At 39.4% G+C, this 22,916-nt stretch overlaps 1 protein-coding gene across 1 annotated transcript in view; it reads left to right on the forward strand.

Moving 5' to 3' along the window:
* The window catches only part of OSTF1 (osteoclast stimulating factor 1), a 48,859-nt gene extending 37,001 nt beyond the window's left edge, over window positions 1–11,858 (forward strand). The window contains exons 8-10 of the mRNA XM_029202967.1: window positions 1,715–1,793; window positions 4,991–5,089; window positions 11,341–11,858. Of these exons, the coding sequence (XP_029058800.1) occupies window positions 1,715–1,793; window positions 4,991–5,089; window positions 11,341–11,399 (237 nt within the window). The 3' untranslated portion in view covers window positions 11,400–11,858. The remainder of the gene's footprint in view (window positions 1–1,714; window positions 1,794–4,990; window positions 5,090–11,340) is intronic.
* The last annotated feature ends 11,058 nt before the right edge of the window (window positions 11,859–22,916 follow it).

Raw genomic sequence — 22,916 nt, forward strand, 5'->3', positions numbered from 1 at the left:
GTGGGACCTCTCAGATTGAGCCTCTGATTTTCTTAGTTTTCCTCAGAGGTTTTCTCATCTTTGTGCTTTATTTTGGTCGCCTTTTTAATTCCCCAGAGCACTGTATTAGAGCTCTGTTGCTGTGTGACAAATTGCCACGTATTTAGCAGCTTAAAATATACCCATTTACCTTATGCTTTCTGTAGGTGAGAATTCTGGGTGGCATAGCTGGGTTTCCTGCTCAGGGTCTCACAGGTGGGAATCAAAGTATTGGCTGGAGTGGGGTTCTCATCTGGAGCTCGAGTCCTATTCCAAGTTCATTCATGTTGCTGGGAGAATTGTGTTCCTTGCATCTATGGTACTGAGGCCCTCAACTTTTAGAGACCACCCCTCCTGATGGACAGTTCACAACATGGCTGTTTGCTTTCTTCCTCAAGGCCAGCAGGAGATTGTGTTGCTGGTGCTATGCCTTTCCTTATAAGGGCCCACCTGACTAGGTCAGGTCCGCCCAGGGTAAACATCAACTGATTAGAAAATATGGGTGTGATATCCTGCTATATTCACTGGTCTCACCCACTCTCAAGGGGAGGAAATTATACAGGGAGCTGTATCCCAGGGGGCAGGGAGCTTGAGGGCTGTCTTAGAATTCTTTCTACCACAAGCTCCCCCTTTTACACTTATTTTTACTTTTACATAGCATCTTTTTCTCATTTCCTAACATAATGTCATATTATATCTCTGATATATTAATTATATACCTATTTTAAAACATTTTCTGCTATTCACTACACTGTGTCTTTTTCCTCTGAGATCCATTAGCTTTGTTTTGATCTTTCTTCGGATATTGGAGGCTGTCCTCAAATATACAGTACCTTTGTCTGTCCATTCATGTGTGAGTGTGACTGAAAGCTCTGTGTGCTTGTGGGGCTTATTGACTGGTGGTTTCCTCCGTAGGGTGAAGTGGTGAGGTCCTGGATGTTCTGCCGGCTTATACCCAGATGCCAGTTAAAATATTCCCTTCCTCCCCCGCATTGGGACTGTTCAGCTCTCCCAGAGAAGTATTCTCCAGCCTCCTCCCTGGGCGTAGATGCTAGACTGTACACACTGGGGCACTGGGGTAGGTAAAGGCAGCTGGGAGAGGGGTCTTACTGCTCAGTTTGCAGGTTTTTCAGCTAGCCCCCTGCTTTTAGTTCCTAGCCTAATTGCCACCTTCTCTTGTGCCTGCAAGTTCCATGAGCTTGGAAGCTATCTGGTTAATTTCTCAACAGGGTAATTCTACCATCTGTACTGGGTCATCTGGCAGCAGGGAGAAAGGAAGGTGATCTGGGGTTCTGGGGTTCTAATTACTCCTGAGAAACACTTTCACCCAGTACTCTTGGTTTCACTCCCATGCCTCATTCCTGTTCCCGTGTCTCCAGGCATCTCCAGTTCCTAATTCATGCTGGTTTCTGCGGAGACAAATCTGCTTGTTTCCTCCTGGCGTCTCCCTCTGCAGGCATCTGCACTTCCACTTGTGATCTGCCGAGTCAGTTTCTCCTCTTCCATCCCATTCCCTTTCCCCAAATGACTCACCTCTCATCTTTTGAGTCTCCTTTCCCTCTTTGGAATTTTATATGATTTTATAACTTCGTTCTCATTTTAGATTTACTTAGGTTAGAGTAAACCTAAATTCATGCGCGGTTTCAATCCACACTCTCTTTTTAAAATGCTGCTTTCTCTTGTTATATCACCACAGAACAAGTTGGGAGACACAGCTTTGCATGCTGCTGCCTGGAAGGGTTATGCAGATATTGTCCAGTTGCTTCTGGCAAAAGGTAAAGTGTGCTTAGTTTTTCTGGTCTTTGCTTACCCTGAAAAATAGGCTATGTCCACTTTTACCACTTGAAATAGTAGGGAAAATAATAGGCTTCTTATTTTAAAACTGGAATTTTGGTCTCTACTCTGCATCAGAGTTGTTATGATAAGATAAAATTGAGGTGATTTGTGTAAGTTTTTAATTTTAACTCAAAAGCTTGGTAAGCTTTAAAATCACATATATTACCCTTAGTAAGAACTTATTGTGCATTTCTGCAGGATTAAAGGGCCTCAGAAAGAAGGGGTGTGTGTGTGTGTGTGTGTGTATATGTGTGCATGCGCACACATGTGCATGCACACATACAGAGGAGATCTCTCTAAGAAAGCTGTATGGGTAAAGTTGCTGAGGCCCCTGTTCTCACAGGAAAGCTTGATAAGAAAGAATGCTGTGGCTGTGATGTCCTGCTTTGAGCTGAGCAGATGCTAGATGTACAGAAAATAAGAAGATACGTTGATTCCCTGTTTTTACACAAGTCAGAAGCAGCAGTGAAATTATGGACTCACCATCCATTCATCCGTTTGTCCCACAAATATTAGTTAACCCTTATAGAAGGCCAGGGATATCACCCCGTACTGCACCCTGGTCTAGAAGACTGTAATATAGGATGCTTGAATCCCCTGCCTACCTGTCACATGGATGCAGTATCATTAGGGATCCTTGGAGCAATGTTGTGGGTTATATGAGAGGAAATGTTTTTGATTTAAAGGATGTTGATGATATAAACTCCAGGTGCAAAAGATCAGACACCTTGAGGACCACCGTAGTGCCCCCCAAAGGTATGCCACCATCTGCACTGTCTGCTATGGCAGCCACTAACCACACGTGCTGCTGAGCCCTTGAAATGAGGCTAGTCTGAATTGAGATGTGCTGTAAGTGTAAAATGAATACCAGATTTTGAATACTTAGTAGAAACAAAAAGAGTGAAGTATCACAGTAATTTTCATATTGGTTACATGATGAAGTGATAACACTTTGGATATACTGGGTTAAATGAAATATATTATTAAAATGAATTTCACATTTTGAAAACGTAGCCACTAGAAAAATTTAAATTACATCTATGGCTCACATAATTTTCTGCTGGGCAGCGCTGGTTGAGAGGGACACAGGAAATGGTTGAGTTTCTTCTCTAGCATCCTGTCTCTGAACATTTCCCGTCCTGACAGAAATCATGTATGTGAGTTCTCAAGTGTAAAGTAAAGTATGATTAGTCACATAACTATGAACCTGCAGGATTTTTGACCTGTAGTACAGTGAGAGAATGAGGTTTTCCCTATAACCCCAGCTGTGGATATCTAAATCTGTTCATGAGAGATTTTCACACATGGTCACCGTATTCCTAATTAAACATATTATTGTTTTCTTGACAGTATTTTTGTGCCTTTGAGTCTTAGGACATTTATATTTTGTTTACTGAAGAGGATGTGGTTGTAGAGAAAATGGCACTCTCAAACACTGTGGCAGAAAGTGTAAATTGATAAGCCTTCTTGTCAGGCAGTCTAACAGTAGCTAGCAGAATGAAAACATACATATCCTTACATTTCAGCACCACTTCTAGGAAACCGTCCTTCAGAAATGCATATAAACAAAGATGTTGTTCAAGGAGGTTCATGGCAGCATTGTTTGTGATAGTGAAAATTAGGAAAAGCCTAAACACCCCTCAGTAGAGGAGTGGTTAAATAAATTTTGGAATACGCACAAAATGGAATAATTATAAATATTTAAATAGATTGGGTTATAAGTATGTGTACTACTAAGGAATGAATACAATGATATATTATTAAGTTAAAAAAATCAAAACCAGTGGTTACCAGGGAGGAGCGGGAGGGAAAGGGGTAAGATAGGGGTAGGGGATTAAGAGGTACAAACTACTGTGTATAAAATAAATAAGCTACAAGGATACATGGTACAACACAGGGAATATAGCCAATATTTTGTGACAATTATAAATGAAATATAACCTTTAAAAATTGTGAACCCCTATGTTATATACCTGAAACTTATAAATATTGTACATCAACTAAAAAAAAAGGAAAATATCATTGGCCAAAAAAAAAAATCAAGTTACAGACTAATACATGGAGTATGATTTTGTGTATATGTCCACATATGTCTGTGAATGCATTCTTGCACATAAGGGAGATGGGAACTGATGCCCACTTGTTGGGAATGGTCACCTCTGGGGAAGGTAGAAGATGGGGAAGGAAGGGGTTAGTTGAAGGCTGAAATGAGACATAAGCTTTTGTTCAGCATACATCTGTATTTTTGAATCTTTGACAATGAGAAAGATTTATGAATTCTGATGTAATTTATCACATAATAAAGACAAGGAAAAAAGGGAGTAGACGATGGGCTGTGGGAACAATGGATTGCCTCTAGATTTTAGGGTTACTAATTCTGCTAATAAGCATGAGAGTATACTTAAGATAAATATTAATCTCCTCAAGCTCAACTTACGTGGTCTTTTCTAAAGACCTTCTTGAAAAGAAGAGGCAAAAGGTGTATTGAATTTAATCTCCAAAAACTCGTGCCAAGGCACGTTGAGTCTAACTGATTTACTGTCCACAGGGACAGTCAACTCCTCACTGAAAAGTTCACATGCAATTCTATAGGGACTCGAAAGGAAGGCTATATTTTAATTGTGTATAATTATTACAGGTGCAGCAATAAGCTCCCTGATTAAAGCTGCCAAATATGCTATTACTGTTTTGAGAAAGTTTTACTGTTTGGAAAGAGCCTAGTTCGGGGCCAGAATGGTTCTCTAGTCAGTTCTGCCAAAAGTGATTAGTTTTGATGGAAAGAGGATTGGCTGCTATATAATTAACACTACTGTTTGTTATATAAGAAAGTTGTTAAGAGAGTAAATCCTAAGAGTTCTCATTACAAGGAAAAAAAATTTTTATATTCTTTTAATTTTGTATCTATATGGGATGATGGATGTTTACTAAACTTACTGTGATAATCATTTCATGATGTTCGTAAGTCAAATCATTATCTGTACACCTTAAACTTATACAGTGTTGTGTGTCAATTATATCTCAATATAACTGGAAGAAAGAAAAGAAAAAGAGAAAAAAGAAACTAAAAAAAAAAAAAGGTTTAGCTGCTACTATAGAGTCTTCAAAACACCTAATTTACTTTCTTGTGTTGGGGAAGGTGCTAGAACAGACTTAAGAAACAATGAGAAGAAGCTGGCCCTGGACATGGCTACTAATGCTGCCTGTGCATCTCTCCTGAAAAAGAAACAGGGAACAGGTACTTGATTTTAATCCTTCTTCCTCCTGATGCCATCATGACTAAGAGTTATCGATTTAATATTAGGGAAAATGTTTTCTTGGTAAATTCTTCAGGTGATTCTCAAGTTAGATTTTATATCCTTGGTCTGAATCAGAACTTCAACATGGAAGAATACCTTTACGCAAACAAATTTGAAGAGACATCGATTTTTTGCTATGATTAGTATGTTTCTTTTATTCCTTGCAATCAAGTTCTAATTACTGTGCTTTCCATTACAGTCCTTATCAGAGAACCATTGTTTCCATATTCTCATTTCAGATTTGTTTTTATGAGTGGTTATCACTAAATATTTTTTTAATTATGCATTCAAGAGCTTTATGATTATATTTTGTTTCTATTTTAAATGAGGGTATCAAAATTATTTGTAATCAAAATTTTGTAATCAAAATTATTCTAGACTTTGTAAATGTATCGGTATCTCTTCACAGTTCTATGCGTGGTTTTTTAAAGATAAGAGTGTATATTCTTTTTTTTTAATTAATTTATTTTTGGCTGTGTTGGGTCTTTGTTGCTGCGCACAAGCTTTCTCTAGTTGTGGCGAGTGGGGGCTGCTCTTCGTTGCGGTGCACGGGCTTCTCATTGCGGTGGCTTCTCTTGTTGTGGAGCACGGGCTCTAGACGCGTGGGCTTCAGTAGTTGTGGTACACAGGCTCAGTAGTTGGTGGCTCGTGGGCTGTAGAGCGCAGGCTCAGTAGTTGTGGCGCATGGGCTTAGTCACTCCGCGGCATGTGGGATCTTCCCAGACCGGGGATCGAACCCATGTGCCCTGCATTGGCAGGTGGATTCTTAACCACTGCGCCACCAGGGAAGTCTGAAGATAGAGTGTATATTCTTAAAGATAATGCCTATTGATGTGGGAGAAGAGGTTTGAAAAGTTCACATGCGGTTCTATAAAAATGAAGAGTTTGGTGGTTTTGAAAAGGTGTTAAAGGAAAGAAGAGGTGTTAAACACATTTGCACTGTTCATAATTACTATTCAGAGATTGGCTGTTGATTTGACTTCTCAGTATATAGCCTGCTGAATGTGCTCCCCTAGATTCATTCTAACATGGTGATTCCAGAAAGGAGTACTGGGAGTGGCAGGGTGTGAACTCTTCTTCCCATCCACCTCTCCTCTGTCCCTCTTTCATTTATCATCAGCCTCCTGGCCCATGAGAAACCCAGAGAGGTAGAAAAAAAGAAGGGTGGAAGATGCTTGGTTGGAGGGAACATTTGATCTCTTTTTTCTCACTTCTCAAGCCTTATTCTACTTAATTATCTCCTGTTTGGCACTTTAATTCCACTTTGAAGTATAAGCCTGTAATGGATACATTTTTACTGCCGTTTTCTAGAAAGGAACTAGTATAATGGAGGATTCACCTTTTGCAAGTCTTTGCATTGCTACTCATCATTCTGGACTCTTTTAGTATCGCTTTAGAGTCTGAAGTTTAGACTGGTTCATGTTGGTGGAGAATCACCAAGACAACTTTTTAGAAATTTCCATTATAGAGGCTAAGTGCATGTGTTTTCATTTTATCCTTAGGGTATTATCATTTTCAGAGTTCTCCAACTTGGGTAATGAGATGCTCATTTCTGTTTCTATCATTTGAATCAAATTCCCATTAATGTTTGAACCCTTGGAAAACTTATTTCTCCCTCAGGTATCCCTTGATTTATGAGAAGAGTCAATATTATGCTGTCCCATATTCCATTTCTAGCATAAGCAGCAAAGTATATCAGTCCCCTGGTTTCCTGCTGTAGTCAATTAAAGAAAGCAAACAGCCCCCCTCTCTTTGTGGCTTACCAAGGGAACTTCCCAGAATCATCTTCCTTACCTATCATCAAATTCCCATCATAATTCTCACAAATCCATTGTTCTGTTTGTCCCTTATTTCAGATAAGTGTTTGTTCCAGATTCTTATTTAACCTCAGTTCAGGTATAATGTAAACTATTAAGCAGTTAGGGACTTCTTAATTATTTAAGCCATGAATGTTTGCTGGCAGAGCAAGTCTTTCTTTAAAGTAATTACTCATGCATAGATGTGTATAGGTTCTACCAAATGAGTGAGAAAGTGTTCACCAGCTGAGTGGTGCTCCCTAGCTAAATTTTGACTGAGAAGCCGTATTTGCAGCCATGTGGGAGAAACACTTTTACTTGAGGTGGACCTCTCATGCCCTGCTGCCTTGGTTGGGTCAGGAAGAAGGACTATGACCTAATTTCCTTTCTCTGCCACTGACTTCCTGCCGCTATATGGGCACCTCCAAAACATCCTGACTGAGGAGTAAGGTTTCTTATGAGCTAACAGTTATCAGAGTCTCATGCACACTATGAGTTTGATGGTGACAGACAATGAAAATATCACACCTGCTCAGACCCCAGAGAGCTACACCCAGAAGCCTCCACATGAACAGCTGGAGCTGGAAGAGGCAGGTGGCAAACTTTTCTCTTTTTCTCCCCATTTTTCTGTAGTCTTTGTAGAAAAGGGCAGGGACGTTGGTGTTCTGTTTCTCTGTTTACTCCAAGTTTCTTTAGTTTACCTTCCTAAATTTGTGCTCTACTGATTTCAGTAATGAGGTAATTAATCTTGGGGCCTGGCACACAGAGCCAAGAAATGAATCTTCGTATTTCATTTTTCATGTTACCTTTTTCTCTGTTTTCTTTTTCTTCATTTGCCCAATTATCCAGTTTAAAAAATTTTAATTTGTATTTTGATCCTCGTTGGAATGAGAGTTTGAATATTTGGCCATATAGCAGATTGCCAGCATGAGCTCTAAGCCAGAAGAGGTATATTCTGACATCGTGGTCCACTTTTAAAAGCACATCTTGAGGGCTTCCCTGGTGGCGCAGTGGTTGAGGGTCCGCCTGCCGATGCAGGGGACACGGGTTCATGCCCCAGTCCGGGAAGATCCCACATGTGGCGGAGCGGCTGGGCCCGTGAGCCATGGCCACTGAGCCTGCGCGTCCGGAGCCTGTGCTCCGCAACAGAAGAGGCTGCAACAGTGAGAGGCCCGCGTACCGCAAAAAAAAAAAACAAACAAACAACAACAAAAAAAAAAACAAAAGAAAACACCACATCTTGAATTTCTTATAGGGACAAAATAATTTACATGTTACAGTTACCGTGAAGGGTAACTTTAGGATACAGGGTGGGGTCAAGCCATACTTGAGGATTGAACCTTTCAGTTCTTTTTCCAATTTTTAAAAACTAGGGTATAATTTACATTAAGTAAAGTACATAAATCTTAAGTGTACATCTTGATGATTTTTTTTTTTACTGTGCTTACACTTTTTTTAAAATTCATTAACCTGATTTAATCTACACTGAAATTAACCTTTTGTTTTTTTTCCGGCTGTGCCACACGGCATGCAGGATCTTAGTTCCCCAACCAGGGATTGAACCTGGGCCCCCTGCAGTGGAAGTGCAGGGTCCTAACCACTAGACCGCCAGGGGATTCCCACTGTGCTTAAACTTATTAACCATAACTCAGATGATAGAGGACACTTCCCGCACAACAGAAGCCTCCCTCAGAATCCTCTGCTTCTCTCACCATAGATTAGTTTTGCCTGTTTTCAAACTTGATATAAATGGGATCAAACAGTGTGTGCTTTTTGGTGTCTAACTTCTTTCACGTAACACGTCTATGAGATTTTACATGTTACTGTGTTTATCCCTCCACCGTTTGTTTATTTATTTGTTTGTTTGTCTATCTAAGTTCTGGTGCTTTGGAACATGTAAATCCAGGGCAGTGAGATTGAGAAAAAAAATGGAAGTGAGGTAGGGGAGGCTGAGAAGCACTACTAGGGGATACATTACCATGATAGTCATGCCCCAAGACGGGCTATGAAGATACCGCTCATTATCAGCACTTGGCCATATGAGAAGTTTCCAGAGAAACTGTGCCTCAGAGCAGTCCACAGAAGGAAGGAAGGAGAAGTTTATTTGCCTGGCTCTCACTTTCTGTTTGGTCAGAATTTGCACCGTGGCCAGTCATCTTCCTCTTGCTTAAAGCAAAGTGCCAAAGTAACCATTGAAGGACAAGGAATATCTCCAATATTGAAAAACACAGGTTTGTAGTAGCAAAGTAGAAAGGGGAAGAGCTTTGCTATTTGTCTTTTTGTCTTTAGCTTAAAAGGCTACTTTTACCAAGTTCATGGCCAGTCCTGAAGTTTGTGGGTGTGTATGGAACAGAACAAAATACCTTCCTCCCAGGTCTCCAGAACTCCTCTTAAGGAGAATGGAGAAGAGTACAGTCAACCCGGAGACTTCTAATAGTTTGGAAGCTGAAGTCATTGAAGGCCACCTCTGTTCTGCGTAAAGCCACTTGTTCTTTTACCTTTCTTTCTCTCTTGTATAAGATAAATCGGTTTCTATATCCCTGCCTTCTCCCCTGCCCCTTCCTTTTTTTTTCAATAATCATTTTTCTAAACCTATGAAGACTTAAAAAAACTACAGTATCATCAAACATCTTGTGATGGTCTAAATTTACCATTTTCTCTTACATGTTTTTTATTCTTTGCTTATTTATTTATGTATTTTTAAGTAGGGTCCAAACTGATAGCTATGTCTCGTTTCTTTGTTTTTCAATTAATGTTTCCTTTCCCTCTCCTTTTCCTCTTTGTTTAGCCTTGCAGTTTATTTGTTAAAGAAACTGGGCCAATTTCCCTGAATTTCCCAGTGTAGACATTGCATGCATGCATTCCCATGGTGTTGTCATGCTCCTCTGTCCTCTGTATTTTTGTCAATTGGTGTTACATCTAGAGGTTTGATTAGATTTGGATTCTATCTATCATCTGTCTATCACCTATCTATCTATCTATCTATCTTAGGGATAGAGGAAAGAATACTTCATAAAGAAAATTGTGTTCTTCTATCAGAGGCGCATAGTATCTGTTTGTCACTTGTCCTGCAATGTTAGCATCCATGGATGATCATTGTCTAGATTCATTATTTCACTAATGGTTGCAAAATGGTGATATTCTAATTTTGTCACTCCTTTCTTGGTTATTAGTTGGAACATTCTATAAAGAAAAATTTCCCCTTATCAACTCTTTGGTTACTCGAGCAATAGTTTGTATATCAGGGGCAGAATAAAGCCTTGATTTTTATTTACCTTTTAAGAGTTTTCAAAATAACCTGCTGGTTCCCTGTTATTTTTCGAAGGGGGCCAATGAATTCTCTTTGGTGTGTGTTGAAATATTTGCTGTGTTTTAATCCAGCATAGTTTCCTTACTGGTAGCCTATCTTTGGCTAGTGGAGGCCTCTTCTGGTTGGATCCTGAGCCCTTTTAAAATGATGCTATCTTTGCTAGGATCCTTGTTTTATGGCATAACAAGAGGTTTCAGGTCTCTCTTTTACAGTTTCTTCCCCAGACTTGGAATCAGTCATATCTCCAATGAGCATGGGCTTATAGTATTTAGAGACCATGTTCTGGGTGCTATATATAACATACATTTATTGAGCTCTAACAATGTGCTTATACTTGCATTTCAGTTTTCCCCTTAAAACTATACCTCGTGTAACCTGTTGCTATAGGAATTTGACTAGACAGTTTGAATTTGACTGGACAGGTGAACAGTTAAAGATCAGATGTCTTCCTTTTGAACTCTGTTTAAGGTTGACTTAACATTTGATGGGGTTCAGCTCTTTCTATTTTAAAACTTTTATTTTTCAATTCAGTTTCTTTTGCTTCTGAGTATACTTTATCAATGTTTTCTAAAATGAAACTGAAGCTTTTGTGTTTTCATTCTCTTTCTTTTTCTTTTCCTTTCCCCCCCTCCCTCATTAGTTATCTTTCTACCCAGTGACCTTGCCCTCAGGTAAGGCCACAGGTTGTCGACTGACTGAAGCCACCTGTGCACTTGTCATTGGGAAAGGAGGTTGGATGCACAGTTGTCAGGGTGGACGGGCTTCTGGTGTGTTCGACATTGGTCATGGTGCATGTGGCTGTCGTATTTTGTTTAAGATAGACTAATGGTACCTCAGCACCATGTGCTTTACTTTTCTGCATGTCTAGGTAACATGCAGACAAATGTACTTGTCAGCCTCTGTGGCAACAGAAACTAATCAGTTAGACTGGAAAGCAAAAGTAGAAAAATATCCTTGGAGAAAATACAACCCGTAGGTCTGAGGGAAGATTACAGTGTTTTGAATTGTCAGGAGCTTTGAAAGTGAAAACAAAATCTGAGCCATTTGTAATTTCTCTGTTTTGCTTTTCCCCCATTCCTTTTAGATGCAGTCCGAACATTAAGCAATGCCGAGGACTATCTTGATGATGAAGACTCAGATTAATTCCTTTCCAGAGCTTTGAGATCTAAAACTTGTGTTGCTTTTGCCATTTCAAAACCTTGTCTTTGCCAGAAGAGTGTTGGTAACTGTAAAAAAAGAGAAAAAAAAGTCTATATGAATGTGGCAGTATTGCACTGTTTGAATAAAACATGTAAATGAATAGGTCTCACCTTCAGTTTGCCAATAAGTGACTGGATATTTTGCTGTATAAAGTACATTTTTGTTCACCAGAGTAGAACAAGAAGAGATTATTTCTATTTATCAAGCTTAAAAGAATTTTAAGAAATTTTTTCTTTAAAAAAATCGGGATTTTTTTTTTTTTTTTAAAGTTCTTTACCTCAAGGATTGAGATATTTTGAATGGATTTTTCAAGGGGGGAATGCTTATTATAATAATAAACTGAAAGACTTAATAGAAAATCGTCAGCTATTCTGACAAAAATAAACATTTTAAGAGACTTTATTTCCTTTGTTTGTGGTATCACTCTTTGCTGGTAAATAAATAAAGCTTTTTATATTTATATTTAGGTAAAGACTGATTTGATTTTTTAAATAACATTTTGTATTATTAGCACAGAAGAATCATAGTAGCCAAATTTTCTTTCTTTCTTTTTTTTTTTTTTTTCTGGATACAGTGTATTTTATTGATGGTACATGACAAAGTAGGGTTCCCTAAGCCCCTCCCCTTCTTTAGGGGGTCTGGGATGGAAATCGTGTGGAGGTCGGGAGATTCTCAGTGTCTTGGGGGATCCAGTTGGCATAGTAGCCAAACTTCTGTTCAGCCTTCTATATCTGCTTTGATTAAAGTGAAGACAACAGTCATTGAGGAGATACATTTCTAATAAAAGATATAAACTTTAATAATTATGAGACTTTCAATTTTCTCTCCAATGTTGGCCTTAATATGAAGAAACCCAGCAACTCATTAAAGTTTGCTTAAGGTTTAAAAGATTAAAAAATTGATTTCCTTATTATGGAAGCTGCTATAATTTTTCATAATGGAGTAGCGTTCAGTTTTTCACTTTGGTGACAATTATTTTCTCTAAACATGGCTCTACCTCGTAATGATCTGGATTCTTTTGCTAAAACATCAGTTTAACATTGCAGGGAGCCTTCTGTACTACTGAAGTGACACTTCATTTGAGATTCTAATCTTGTATCACTGCAGTGATGATATTAGAAATGACACAGCCATTGGCATTTGCCCGGATTCCAGGCCCCAGACCCAGAAGTATATTTTGCAAGAAGCCTTTGATGCTAATTTCAAAAACACACATTGATGAAGAGAAGAAAATGTCTGAAGAAGGAAGTGGGTTAGCTCAGGAAATGAATAACTGCCTTTAGAGGAGTTTCCTCTGTCTGTGACTTTGGCTTTTCTCTCTGTGGGTGCTTTGAGAAAGGATACCCTGAGAAGCCTGGTAGAGGTCTATCAAATACCCCAAATACATTTTAGTAGAAAGACATCTGTATAAGTAGTAACAGCGAAAGATGAGCACAAAATCTAAAATTAGTATTTTATTTTCAAAACAAATGTGTAAATTTTAATTAAACATTTTTATTGCTTCATAAGCATAAACTTGAATATATGAAATTCTCATTGAAATTCTGTTCCCACAGAACCTTTTAAGGATTTGTTTTTTAAAATAGGGCTTGTGCCTTAACAAAAAGCTTTTGGAAATCTCTAACTTTTTACTCTTGTATACTTTGGACCGGGGGTAATCAGGATAGATGCCAACTAAGCACTCAATTTTTTTTTTTTTTTTTGCAGTACATGGGCCTCTCACTGCTGTGGCCTCTCCTGTTGCGGGGCACAGGCTCCGGACGCGCAGGCTCAGTGGCCATGGCTCACGGGCCCAGCCGCTCCATGGCATGTGGGATCCTCCCGGACCAGGGCATGAACCCGTGTCCCCTGCATCGGCAGGCGGACTCTCAACCACTGCGCCACCAGGGAAGCCCCACTCAATTTTTTTTAACATCAGTAGAGATTACACAGTATGTAGGAATATAGACAATTTTTATGAAAATACTACATGCTTGTTGTAGACTTATAATGTATTTGAGGAAAAGAAGCCTCACTGTCATTGCTTTTAACATTATCAAAACTAAGAGAATTCTAGAAAGTTGGCCAACTATGTATAGTTTTTTTGGCAGTGGAGGGTAGACTTAGGTATATGCACAGTTTTTTTTTGGTTGAAACAGCACAATGCATTTGGCTGTGGTTGAAACTCCATGGGAAAATTTACTTTGCTGCTTGTTTATTCAGTCTAGCTTATCTGAGCTTTTGCAGAGATTGTTTAATGCTGAACTCAGCAAAAAAATTCAGTTCCAGGAACTTGCCACCACTCTGACTCTGTGCAGAGGAGAGCTTTGATTATATTCTAGAAATGACTTTGAAGGTTTTGCTGTAACCCAAGCTTTCTGACAGTCACTGTGGACTGAACTCCTTCCCAGACACTGCATCCTTTACATAGAAAATACCTTTCAGCCCCTTGGGCAGTGGGAGACTTGTCCAGCTATAGGCCCAGTAACCTCATGCAAAGAACAGTTTTTATCATAGTTTCCCATTTTAGTTTCTTTCTGGGACTGGTGTCTTGCAAATTATTTGTTGCTAGATTGCCATGCATTACAGTTGTCAGTTTCTGTTTTTTCAGTGAGCACCCCCATTGGCTGCTTTTTAAAATAGGATTGGGTATGTTGTTACCCAAAGGGAAATGTTGAGCAAAGCAGTGGTGACCATATTTTTTTTTTATCTTAAAAATCAAACTGGAAATAATGCTAAAACTGAAATCTGAGATAATTTTAGGCAGAGTTGAAAACATAATGTTTCCATATAAACTTTCCTCATGACTGTTCTTTATTGTGTAGAATTTCTGATTTACTGATATTTTTTCTTTTGTGAATCACGTATTTTTCATCTTTTCTTTGTAAATGATGATTTCTGATAGGCTACAAGAGCCTAGCATTTACATCTGACCATCAGCATTTCCCTGTTGACTTTTTTGTGTTTGTTCTCGTGAATTTTATGTTGTAAATATGTGTGTAGCAGTAATACACAGATAGCCATACATTGTGCAGTCAAACTTCGAAGTGTCTGATTACTAAAAGTTGAGGTTTTGGTGGGAGAGGTATTGCAAAAGATTTTGCTCTATTTTAACTGAAAATATAGCTTTGGTGAACAGTTTTCTTAAATGAAGGAAAAATTACAGACCACAAATTTACGGTTTCTGTCTCCTTATTTCTTAATAACAAGTCTGTACATCTTCTCCCTTAAAATGACATAAAATTAAATAAAACAACCATTTATTAAATGCCTACTCTGCTAGTTCTGTGCTAGGTACTTTCATAGACTTGATGTCACTTGATTCTTACAGCAACCCTGGGGCGGCGAACATTAACGCCCCTACCTTTTTACAGAGAGGCTGAGGTTTGAAGAAGTTAAGTAAGTGGCTCAAGGTTACCCTGCTGGAAGGTGGAAATGCAGGTCTGGCCGACTCCTGAGCTCATGCATCTGCTGCCTACTGCAACTGACAGGTGACGCCATTCACATGCTGCCAGAAAAATATGTAGACAGAGACCAGCTCCTTTTCCAACTCAAGCTTTGGATGTAGTATCTAATAAATTGAGCTAATGTAATTGAATGTGTTATTTAAACCAACCCTCTAAAAAAGCATTTTTTTTTTTTAATAAAGGATCTCCTTTTTTTTCCCCCAGAAAAATTTTGGCAAAACTTTTTGGTTCCCAGTAACCCTGAAGAAATATGATTTAATGAAGCAGGTCGTACCCCTAAGTTTCCAACATTTCCAACTCAATGCATAGACTGAGTATGAAAGAAGGAAAGTCTAGATTAGCAGCTGTTCATCTTGCTCTGAGTTTGCATTGCTAAATTCAACATTTCCCTCAGAGAGTCTGAGGGCTCCTCACATATTTCCACCTCACCATGAAAATAAATGCGTCCCTGGGAAGGGTCGGAGAATGTTTCTTACCCAAGCGTGGGAGGTCATCATGGACATGCAGGTAACCTCACGCTTCCGAGGCAGTTCCGCTGCGTCTTCTGCCAATGGCCATCTGCTCATTGTTCCCCACAGGCTCCCACCTAAACTTGCACTGTTGCCAGCTAGGAGCTGGAGTGAGGCCAGGTTCCTGGCTGTGGCTGGAAAAGAAAACTGGGGAATCTAAAGGTGCGAGTTAGAGAGACTGAGAGGAAGCAGGAAGGAAGATGGAAGAAGAGACAAGGAGGAAAGAGGCTAAACAGCAAAGGAGAAATGGTGACCTTTCCTAAATTACCCATAGTTCTGATATGAAATCATAAGAATGCTTCAAGAAGTGGCGAAGCGTATGGCCTTTGGAGTAGAATTCTCTGGATTCAAGTCTGGTTCTGTTGCCTGTTGCTGAGTGACCTGGACAGGTTACCTAAAACACTCAGATTCCTTAACTGTAAAATGGAGGATGTAATAGTACCTACTGCTTAAAGTTAAAAGGATTAAATAAAATGATCTGTGGAAATGACTTAGGAGAGTACCTGGCTGAGTAACTGCTAAATAAATGTTGGCTATACTCATAAGCTTGAATGAGGAAGTTTTCATGAAAAACAAATAGATGTGTACAGATGAAGAATGTATTAACACTGTTTTTCAAAGGCACCATTATTGTGAAGAGTGGGATTCCCTAAAATGCTTTTAAAATGGGTGGAGGACAATGATATTTCCTTACAGTCATTTAGATGTGTTTACTTGTGATAGTAGCATTTTTCAAGATAAATATACTTTCTGTGAGTTACAGGAAGAGATGTGTAACTTGAAAAGACCTGGTTATTACTGTTGTTATTATTAAAATAATTCAAACGTCAAGTGAGGAGAATGTCTCTGCCACTGCTTCAGCTTTATATTGTTGCTTTGGAGTGGTTTGATGGGCTTAGAAAGACCATAGGTCCAATATTTGGTATGTGGTGATTTCTAATTGGAATTGGATGATTTCTAATTTGGTGTTAGCATCTTGCTCTTACATACGCCTTCAAAATGGGAACAATGTGTCTATTTAAATGGATAAGCTTTTCAGCTTTGTATGTTTCCCCTGTAAGGTCTAAGCTTCAAGAATTTGGTCTCCCAGTGTCAATGACATACAGTAGAGAATCTAAGACACCTGGAAGTAAAGTATCATAGAATCCTCACTAACTTTGAACAAGAAGGCGATAGTATAAGAACTAAATTGGGTATTTCATCATTTGCCACTCCAGGAGGGGAACTGTTGGGGCCACCAGGAAAATGCCTTCTTATTCCAAGAGGAAGTTTCAGATGTAGAAGTGAGGCCTGTTTGGGTACTGGGTGGTGTGGAGAATCAGCCAAAGCCAGTCATTGACTGAAACTAGAAATAGCTGCAGAGAAGTCCACAGCTCCGAAAAGCTCTCAGGTAGAGAGGATTTGTCACCATGACACCAGGACTCAGGGAAACCTGGCCTGTAACCCTTGCCCTGTCATTTCTGAGCGCTGTGACACTAGCCAGGCCCCTTGATGCCCCTGTAATGAGGATCAGGTGACATTGGCTCCTTGTGTGAATGCCAAGTGTCATTGCTGCAATTTTTTAGAGGACCTCGATCAAGGATCTGATTTTTGAGAATCTCAGATTACAGCATAAGTCACTGTGGTTGCTCTGTCAGTTTTCCATCATGTGATACCCCCTGATCTGCAGCAGGACACATGAAGAACCCCTGCACTTAATCTCAGAGCTGGGGTTCAGATGGTGGATCTCAGGATGAAAGGGCACTTGGAGGTCTTCAAGCCAGCTGAGTATGAGTGTGCTGTGGTGCAGTGGGAGGTTTTTGCTTATCTTTAGGTCTGCATTCATCAGTGCTGGGGATACTGCTTTTCTATGAGTCATGTGATCTCCACGTTTTGTTTTTTTTTTAACATCTTTATTGGAGTATATAATTGCTTTACAATGGTGTGTTAGTTTCTGCTGTATAACAAAGTGAATCAGCTATACATATACATATATTCCCATATCTCCTCCCTCTTGCGTCGATTTCCACGTTTTTAACCACTTGGTCACTGCTTTCAGATACTGTATCAAATTTGTGAATGCCTTTCTTCTCCCTCTTAAAAATGGAAACTCTGCCTTCTCTCTCTCTCCATTTTTCATTTTTAGTTAGTAATGGTTTCTTCTGTACTGTTATGTGAATTCAGTTACTACCACTACATCTGATTATTTAGCATTTATTCCCCACTGGGAAATTTCAGCAAGAAAACTTTTTGTACGAGAATTGTTCTTAAATTGCGTCCTTGAACATTCCTCAGATGTTATTTATTCAGTCTAATTTCTGGCCCCTCTCCACTTTTTAATAGCTGGAGCTTGAGGCCCAGAAGTGACGTCTTAATTAGAAACAGTAAATTAATGGCAGAGCTGATCACCAAGGAGGAATCAGATGCAGAGGATTCGAAATAGCTGCCATGGGTGTTTCTTTCTAAATCATGTTGCTGTGTGAGAGACTGTTTTCCTACTTTAGGCGTTTTTTTCCTCTAGAGGATTTTCCAAGTTCTTTATCTTCAGCTCTGACTCTCCGTCCTCTTTTTTTTTTCTCTAACTACATTTTAGCCACACACGGGGGAATGGGAAGGGCCTAATTGAATCAATTTTTTAAAAAAATTTTATCTCCTGATAAAAGGTTAGTATGGGAAGAAATGGAAATGCTAGCCAAAGTGAAATCTGAAAGGATTGAATTTATCATCTGTGTTTTGTGGCTGGCCCCTATTACCTATCCTAGATGAAAAGGAGTTGAAACTCTTGTGTCCTAATTTTACTTATTGAGTTACTACAATAAGATGACTCAATTCCATAGAGTATGTCCAATCACAGAATATCAGTGTTCATTGTGTTTTCTCTCTGTTTCATCTCTCAGCAATGAATATTGCTGAATATTCAGCAAATATTGATAACACTTCTGCATTTAAGGAATTCCTTTTTAAGCTGAAGAATAACTAAATATGTTGAATGGTTTTACTTAGTATTTGTCTAACAGCATTGTCGTTAGACCCACCTAGGAATCCTAAGAATGAAACCATGGTAAAAAGGTAAATATTTGTGTCTATTATGTTTCCTTTGAACCAAGAGCCCAGTAAACTTTGTAATGACTTCAAGTGAGTAAGAATAAAAGGCCAGTTTCACTTCCTCAGTTTTCATTGATGTGCCTTGCTTATTTTAATGGCTTGCCTGTATTTTTTATTGTTGTGTTAGTAATGATTTCACGTAAATTCATACCAATAGGAAAAATCTCATTGTGTTCAAATTAGTTTGTGGATCCCTTCTGCTGCATACAATTGCGGTTTAATACTAAAACCGTAACAATATACATCCAGTACTATCAAATTTTCCTTTTTACTGCAAGTTTTGTAACAAACTTTATTCTCTATATGTCATTTTTATTTCTCTTTCAACATAATTTCTTTATTGTGAGAAAAGTCACCAATACTCATTTTTAAAGAATACTTTGATTATATACTATTTTCTTGTTCTGTATTTTATAAAATCCATGAAAATTCTCTCATCTCCACACCAGTAAGGAGTTTTAATTGTGATCTGAGGAATTGTCTATTATTTGATTTTTTAAAAAATTGGATTACATCATGCTGTTGCTTAAAATACTTTTAAGGTTTTAATTTGAAGTTGGAATGGCCTGTTCTCGAACATTTTTTTATTGCCCTGCATGTATTTTTTTTAATGAAGAAAAATTGGTTTCATTTTAAAATATTGATTAAAGCAAACTAATATTTAAATGCAATTGTTGGATAATAATAAAATTATCACTATCTACATTTCCTCCTTTTAGAACTTTAAAACCTGTATTTGTTCTTTCTTCCCTGTTCCTTTATCCCTTACATCCAATTTACAACCCTTGTCAATCCTAACTCCAAAATGATGTCTCTCAATCTGTGCTTTCCTTTCCATTTCCACTACTACTGCCTGGATTCTCAAGGAGGAGTTTGTGACCCTGTTTTGGGGGTAGCATCTGAGTAGAGGTTGCTGGTAAATAAAATAAGCTGGAAAGGGATGTCCTTGGGGATTTGAGGACAAACTGCAGTTAAGAGACAGTATAATTATAATTAGGAAGAGCCAAAGTTGCAGCAAGGAAGATGAAGATGTGCCCCACATTTGTAAATGAGGCAAAAAACTCAGCTGGTGGGAATAAAATTAAGATGTGGACCAGGAAAACCTTATACATGGTCTCCAGGGTACCTTGCAGGTGTGGGTCTAGCTGCCTAGAAAGGCTTGCTGTGCTATATGGCCAGCACCCCAGCTCAGGCTCTCCCCAAATGCCTTACCAGCTAACCAGACTCACTTTCTGCACTCAGGCACTTTCTGTTCCGTTCCTTCCTGCACACTATTGACATAATTATTTAATTGACCATTTTCCATAGGGAATGATCCTCTGTCCTCTCTTGCTCTTGAAACTGAAATCCAAGGCAACCTCTGCTCTGAAGCATTTTCTGTTCAGTTAAGCTGGAAATTATCTCTTTCTCCTTTAATTTCCTATAACATTTGCTGTTTTTACTTTTCAGTTATCATATATCAAATATTTTTGTGCCATAGTTATTTTGTGTTTATATTCGCTCCTTATCTCATTGAGCTCATTGTTTTTGCCTCAGATAACATAGCGCCTGGCATAGAGTAAGCGTGCTTTAAAAAAAAAGTTATACTGTAAAATTGATTTTTTCCCCTTTTCTATGTAGAGTTCTATGAATTTCAACACGTGTATATATTTGTATAACCACCATAATCAGGATACAGAACAGTTCCGTCACCCCAGATAACTTTATGTGCTATCTCTTTTTAGTCACACCCTCCCCCTACTCCACCCCAATCACTCCATCTACTGTCAATCCCTGATCTGTTCTCCATCCCTGTTTTGTCTTTTCCAGGATGTCATGTAAATGGAGTCATACAGTATATATAATCTTTTGAGACAAACTTCTTTCACTCAGCATAATGCTTTTGAGATTATCCAAATTTGTTGCATGTATCAACAGTTCCTTTTTTAAAAATTGCTGGGCAATATTCCACTTCATGAATGTAACAGTTTGTTGCTGAACATTTGGGTTGTTTCCAGTTTTTGGCAATTTTGAAAAGCCATAAACATTTATGTACACGTTTAGTAAGTGTTTGTTTTTTTTTCTTTTCTTTTCTTTTTAAAATGGAAAGCATATCAGATTTCCGCCTATTTCCGTCTTCACGAAGGGGGCGAAGCAGCAGAAATGGAACAGGTGCTTGAATTCTAACCTCCCACGGCTGCATGGACCTTTTCTTGCGCCCATGATTTCCTTACCTGTCCTTCAAATATTTTTCCATTTACTTTGGAAATCTACATTTCTTTGGCAACACACCCAAGGCCCAGGTGCACGGATCTCTGCTACCACCTGGGTGATAACCAAGCTGTACCTCTAAATCCGCGATTTTCCGCAAGCATTCAGCAGCCGGTCCAGAGGGTCTCCACGCAGGGCTCACCCCTCCGGACTAGCATGGGGTCCGCGCTGGCCAATGCCGTCTACCCGCCGGGGAGGGGGACCCGCAGGCAGAAGCACAACTACTTGGACCGGAGCGCCCGGGGCTCTGCAGCACCAGCTGCCCCGAGCTCGCCACGCTGGTCTCCGCCCCCAAGCCTGCGCCGGGTCATCTCGCGAGATCTGGACTAGGAGATCTCATACCACCACGTGCAGTACCGCGTGAGCGTCGCAGCTGTCGCTTTAGCACTTCTAACACAGCCTCCCTGCGACCTTTGTCGCGTACTCCGCTGTGCCTTCTGCCACAGGGGTAGCGAGCACCCCTGCTGCTGCCACATTTCTGAGGGCGAGTCCCCAGGCTGCCGGCCCTTCGCCCGGGGGGACTGGAGCCCAGGCCTTCATGTCCAGCGCGGGCAGCGCACCAGCCACCAGGCAAGTGCCTTTTCAGTGAGTCGATTTCAACCGCTTGGTCTTATGGACTGCCTTATGTTAGCAAAACTTGGGATAGGCCTCAGTGGAGGCTGAGAAGGAAAACCTTCGTTTCCTTTACTGTTCACGCTCTGACACCAATGTGTGGGTTTCCCCACCAAGCAATTCTCCAACTCTCCGGAGTGCAACCGGGTGTCCTATAATTCAGTTAAATTGTGATACTCTCTACTTGGGGTTAGGGCTAGATACCACAGGTTAAGGGCTCGGTCCTACAAGACTGCCTCTGGCCACTCTTCATATGCCAATCAAAAGCCCAGGTTGTCACCTGTGCACCTGGGTGGTAATGATTCAGATATACCCATGACCCCTGACCCCTCTTGAGCTTGATAATTTGCTAACGTGGCTCACAGAACTTAGGAAAATGTTTACTAGTTTGACAGAGCTGCATAGGGCAAGGTGTGGCAGAAAGGACTGGAGGAGTCCCCACCTCTCTGAGTGTGCTGCCCTCCCAGTGCCTCCATGTATTCACCAACCCAAAAGTTCCCCAAATCCTTTCCCTTAGGTTTTCTTACAGAGACTTCATTACACAGGCATGATTGATTAAATCATTGGTTATAGGTGATTAACTCAACCTCCAGTCCCTCCTTCCTCCCAGAGGTGGGGAGGCTTGTTTCCTTGGTTAAACAGCTGTCATCCTGAGGCTTTCCAGGATCCCCCAGCTGTTAGTCATCTCATTAGCATACAAAAAAGACATCACTTCTGAGGTTACAAGAGTTTTAGGAACTGTGAGCCAGGAAAAGGGGAGGGAGACCAAATGTATATTTCTTATTATGTATTCTCTCTCTATATATAATTAATGTATATGTTATACATACAGTAAATTATATATACAAGTTGCATTGTGTATATATATATATATATATATATATAATGAGTAGTTCTAAAATAGGCATACAATGATCTTTCAGATTTCAGGAAAACAGGATTACTTCCGGCTAGTTATGGGTGTCACTGAGGTATGATCAATATTATTTGGATTCTGAAGTCAAATTGCTTCCCAAACAGGGGCTTGACACTACAAATCAAGGAAATATAAGGACTTATATAAAGATTTGTTTGTTTGTGATTTATATACAACTGACCATTTTTGAAATGCTTGTTTATATCATTTATATCAAGAGGTACAAAATGTCAGTTTATATCATCACTAGAATCATTCCCTATGATTCAGAAATACAGAACATTTTAAATATAGATTTCTTAAGACATCGTCACTTTAGACATCCTCAGAAATTTCAAATAGAGCCAGACATTCTCAGAAAAAGTCAAAATAGTACAAGACATTCTGACTTCCCCTTTTACTAACAGAAGGCAGTATGTTTTACAAATTATGGCATAGAGAAAAAGACATTCATTTTCAGGGAGAGCTGAATTTTTAGTCCTGGATTGGCTACAAACTAGCTGAATGACTTCAGGCAAGTCACTTAACCTCTCTGAGCCTGTTTCCTCATCTCTAAAATGAGGATACTGTTGGCTACCAAGCAAAATCGTTATGCAGATGTCAAGAGGTAATGTACAGAAAATGCTAGTCATATTATTCATTT

This window comes from Monodon monoceros, unplaced genomic scaffold, assembly GCF_005190385.1.
Source record: "Monodon monoceros isolate NGI ecotype Baffin Bay Population unplaced genomic scaffold, NGI_Narwhal_1 Super_Scaffold_5, whole genome shotgun sequence".
In the NCBI taxonomy this organism is placed as follows: Eukaryota; Metazoa; Chordata; class Mammalia; order Artiodactyla; family Monodontidae; genus Monodon; species Monodon monoceros.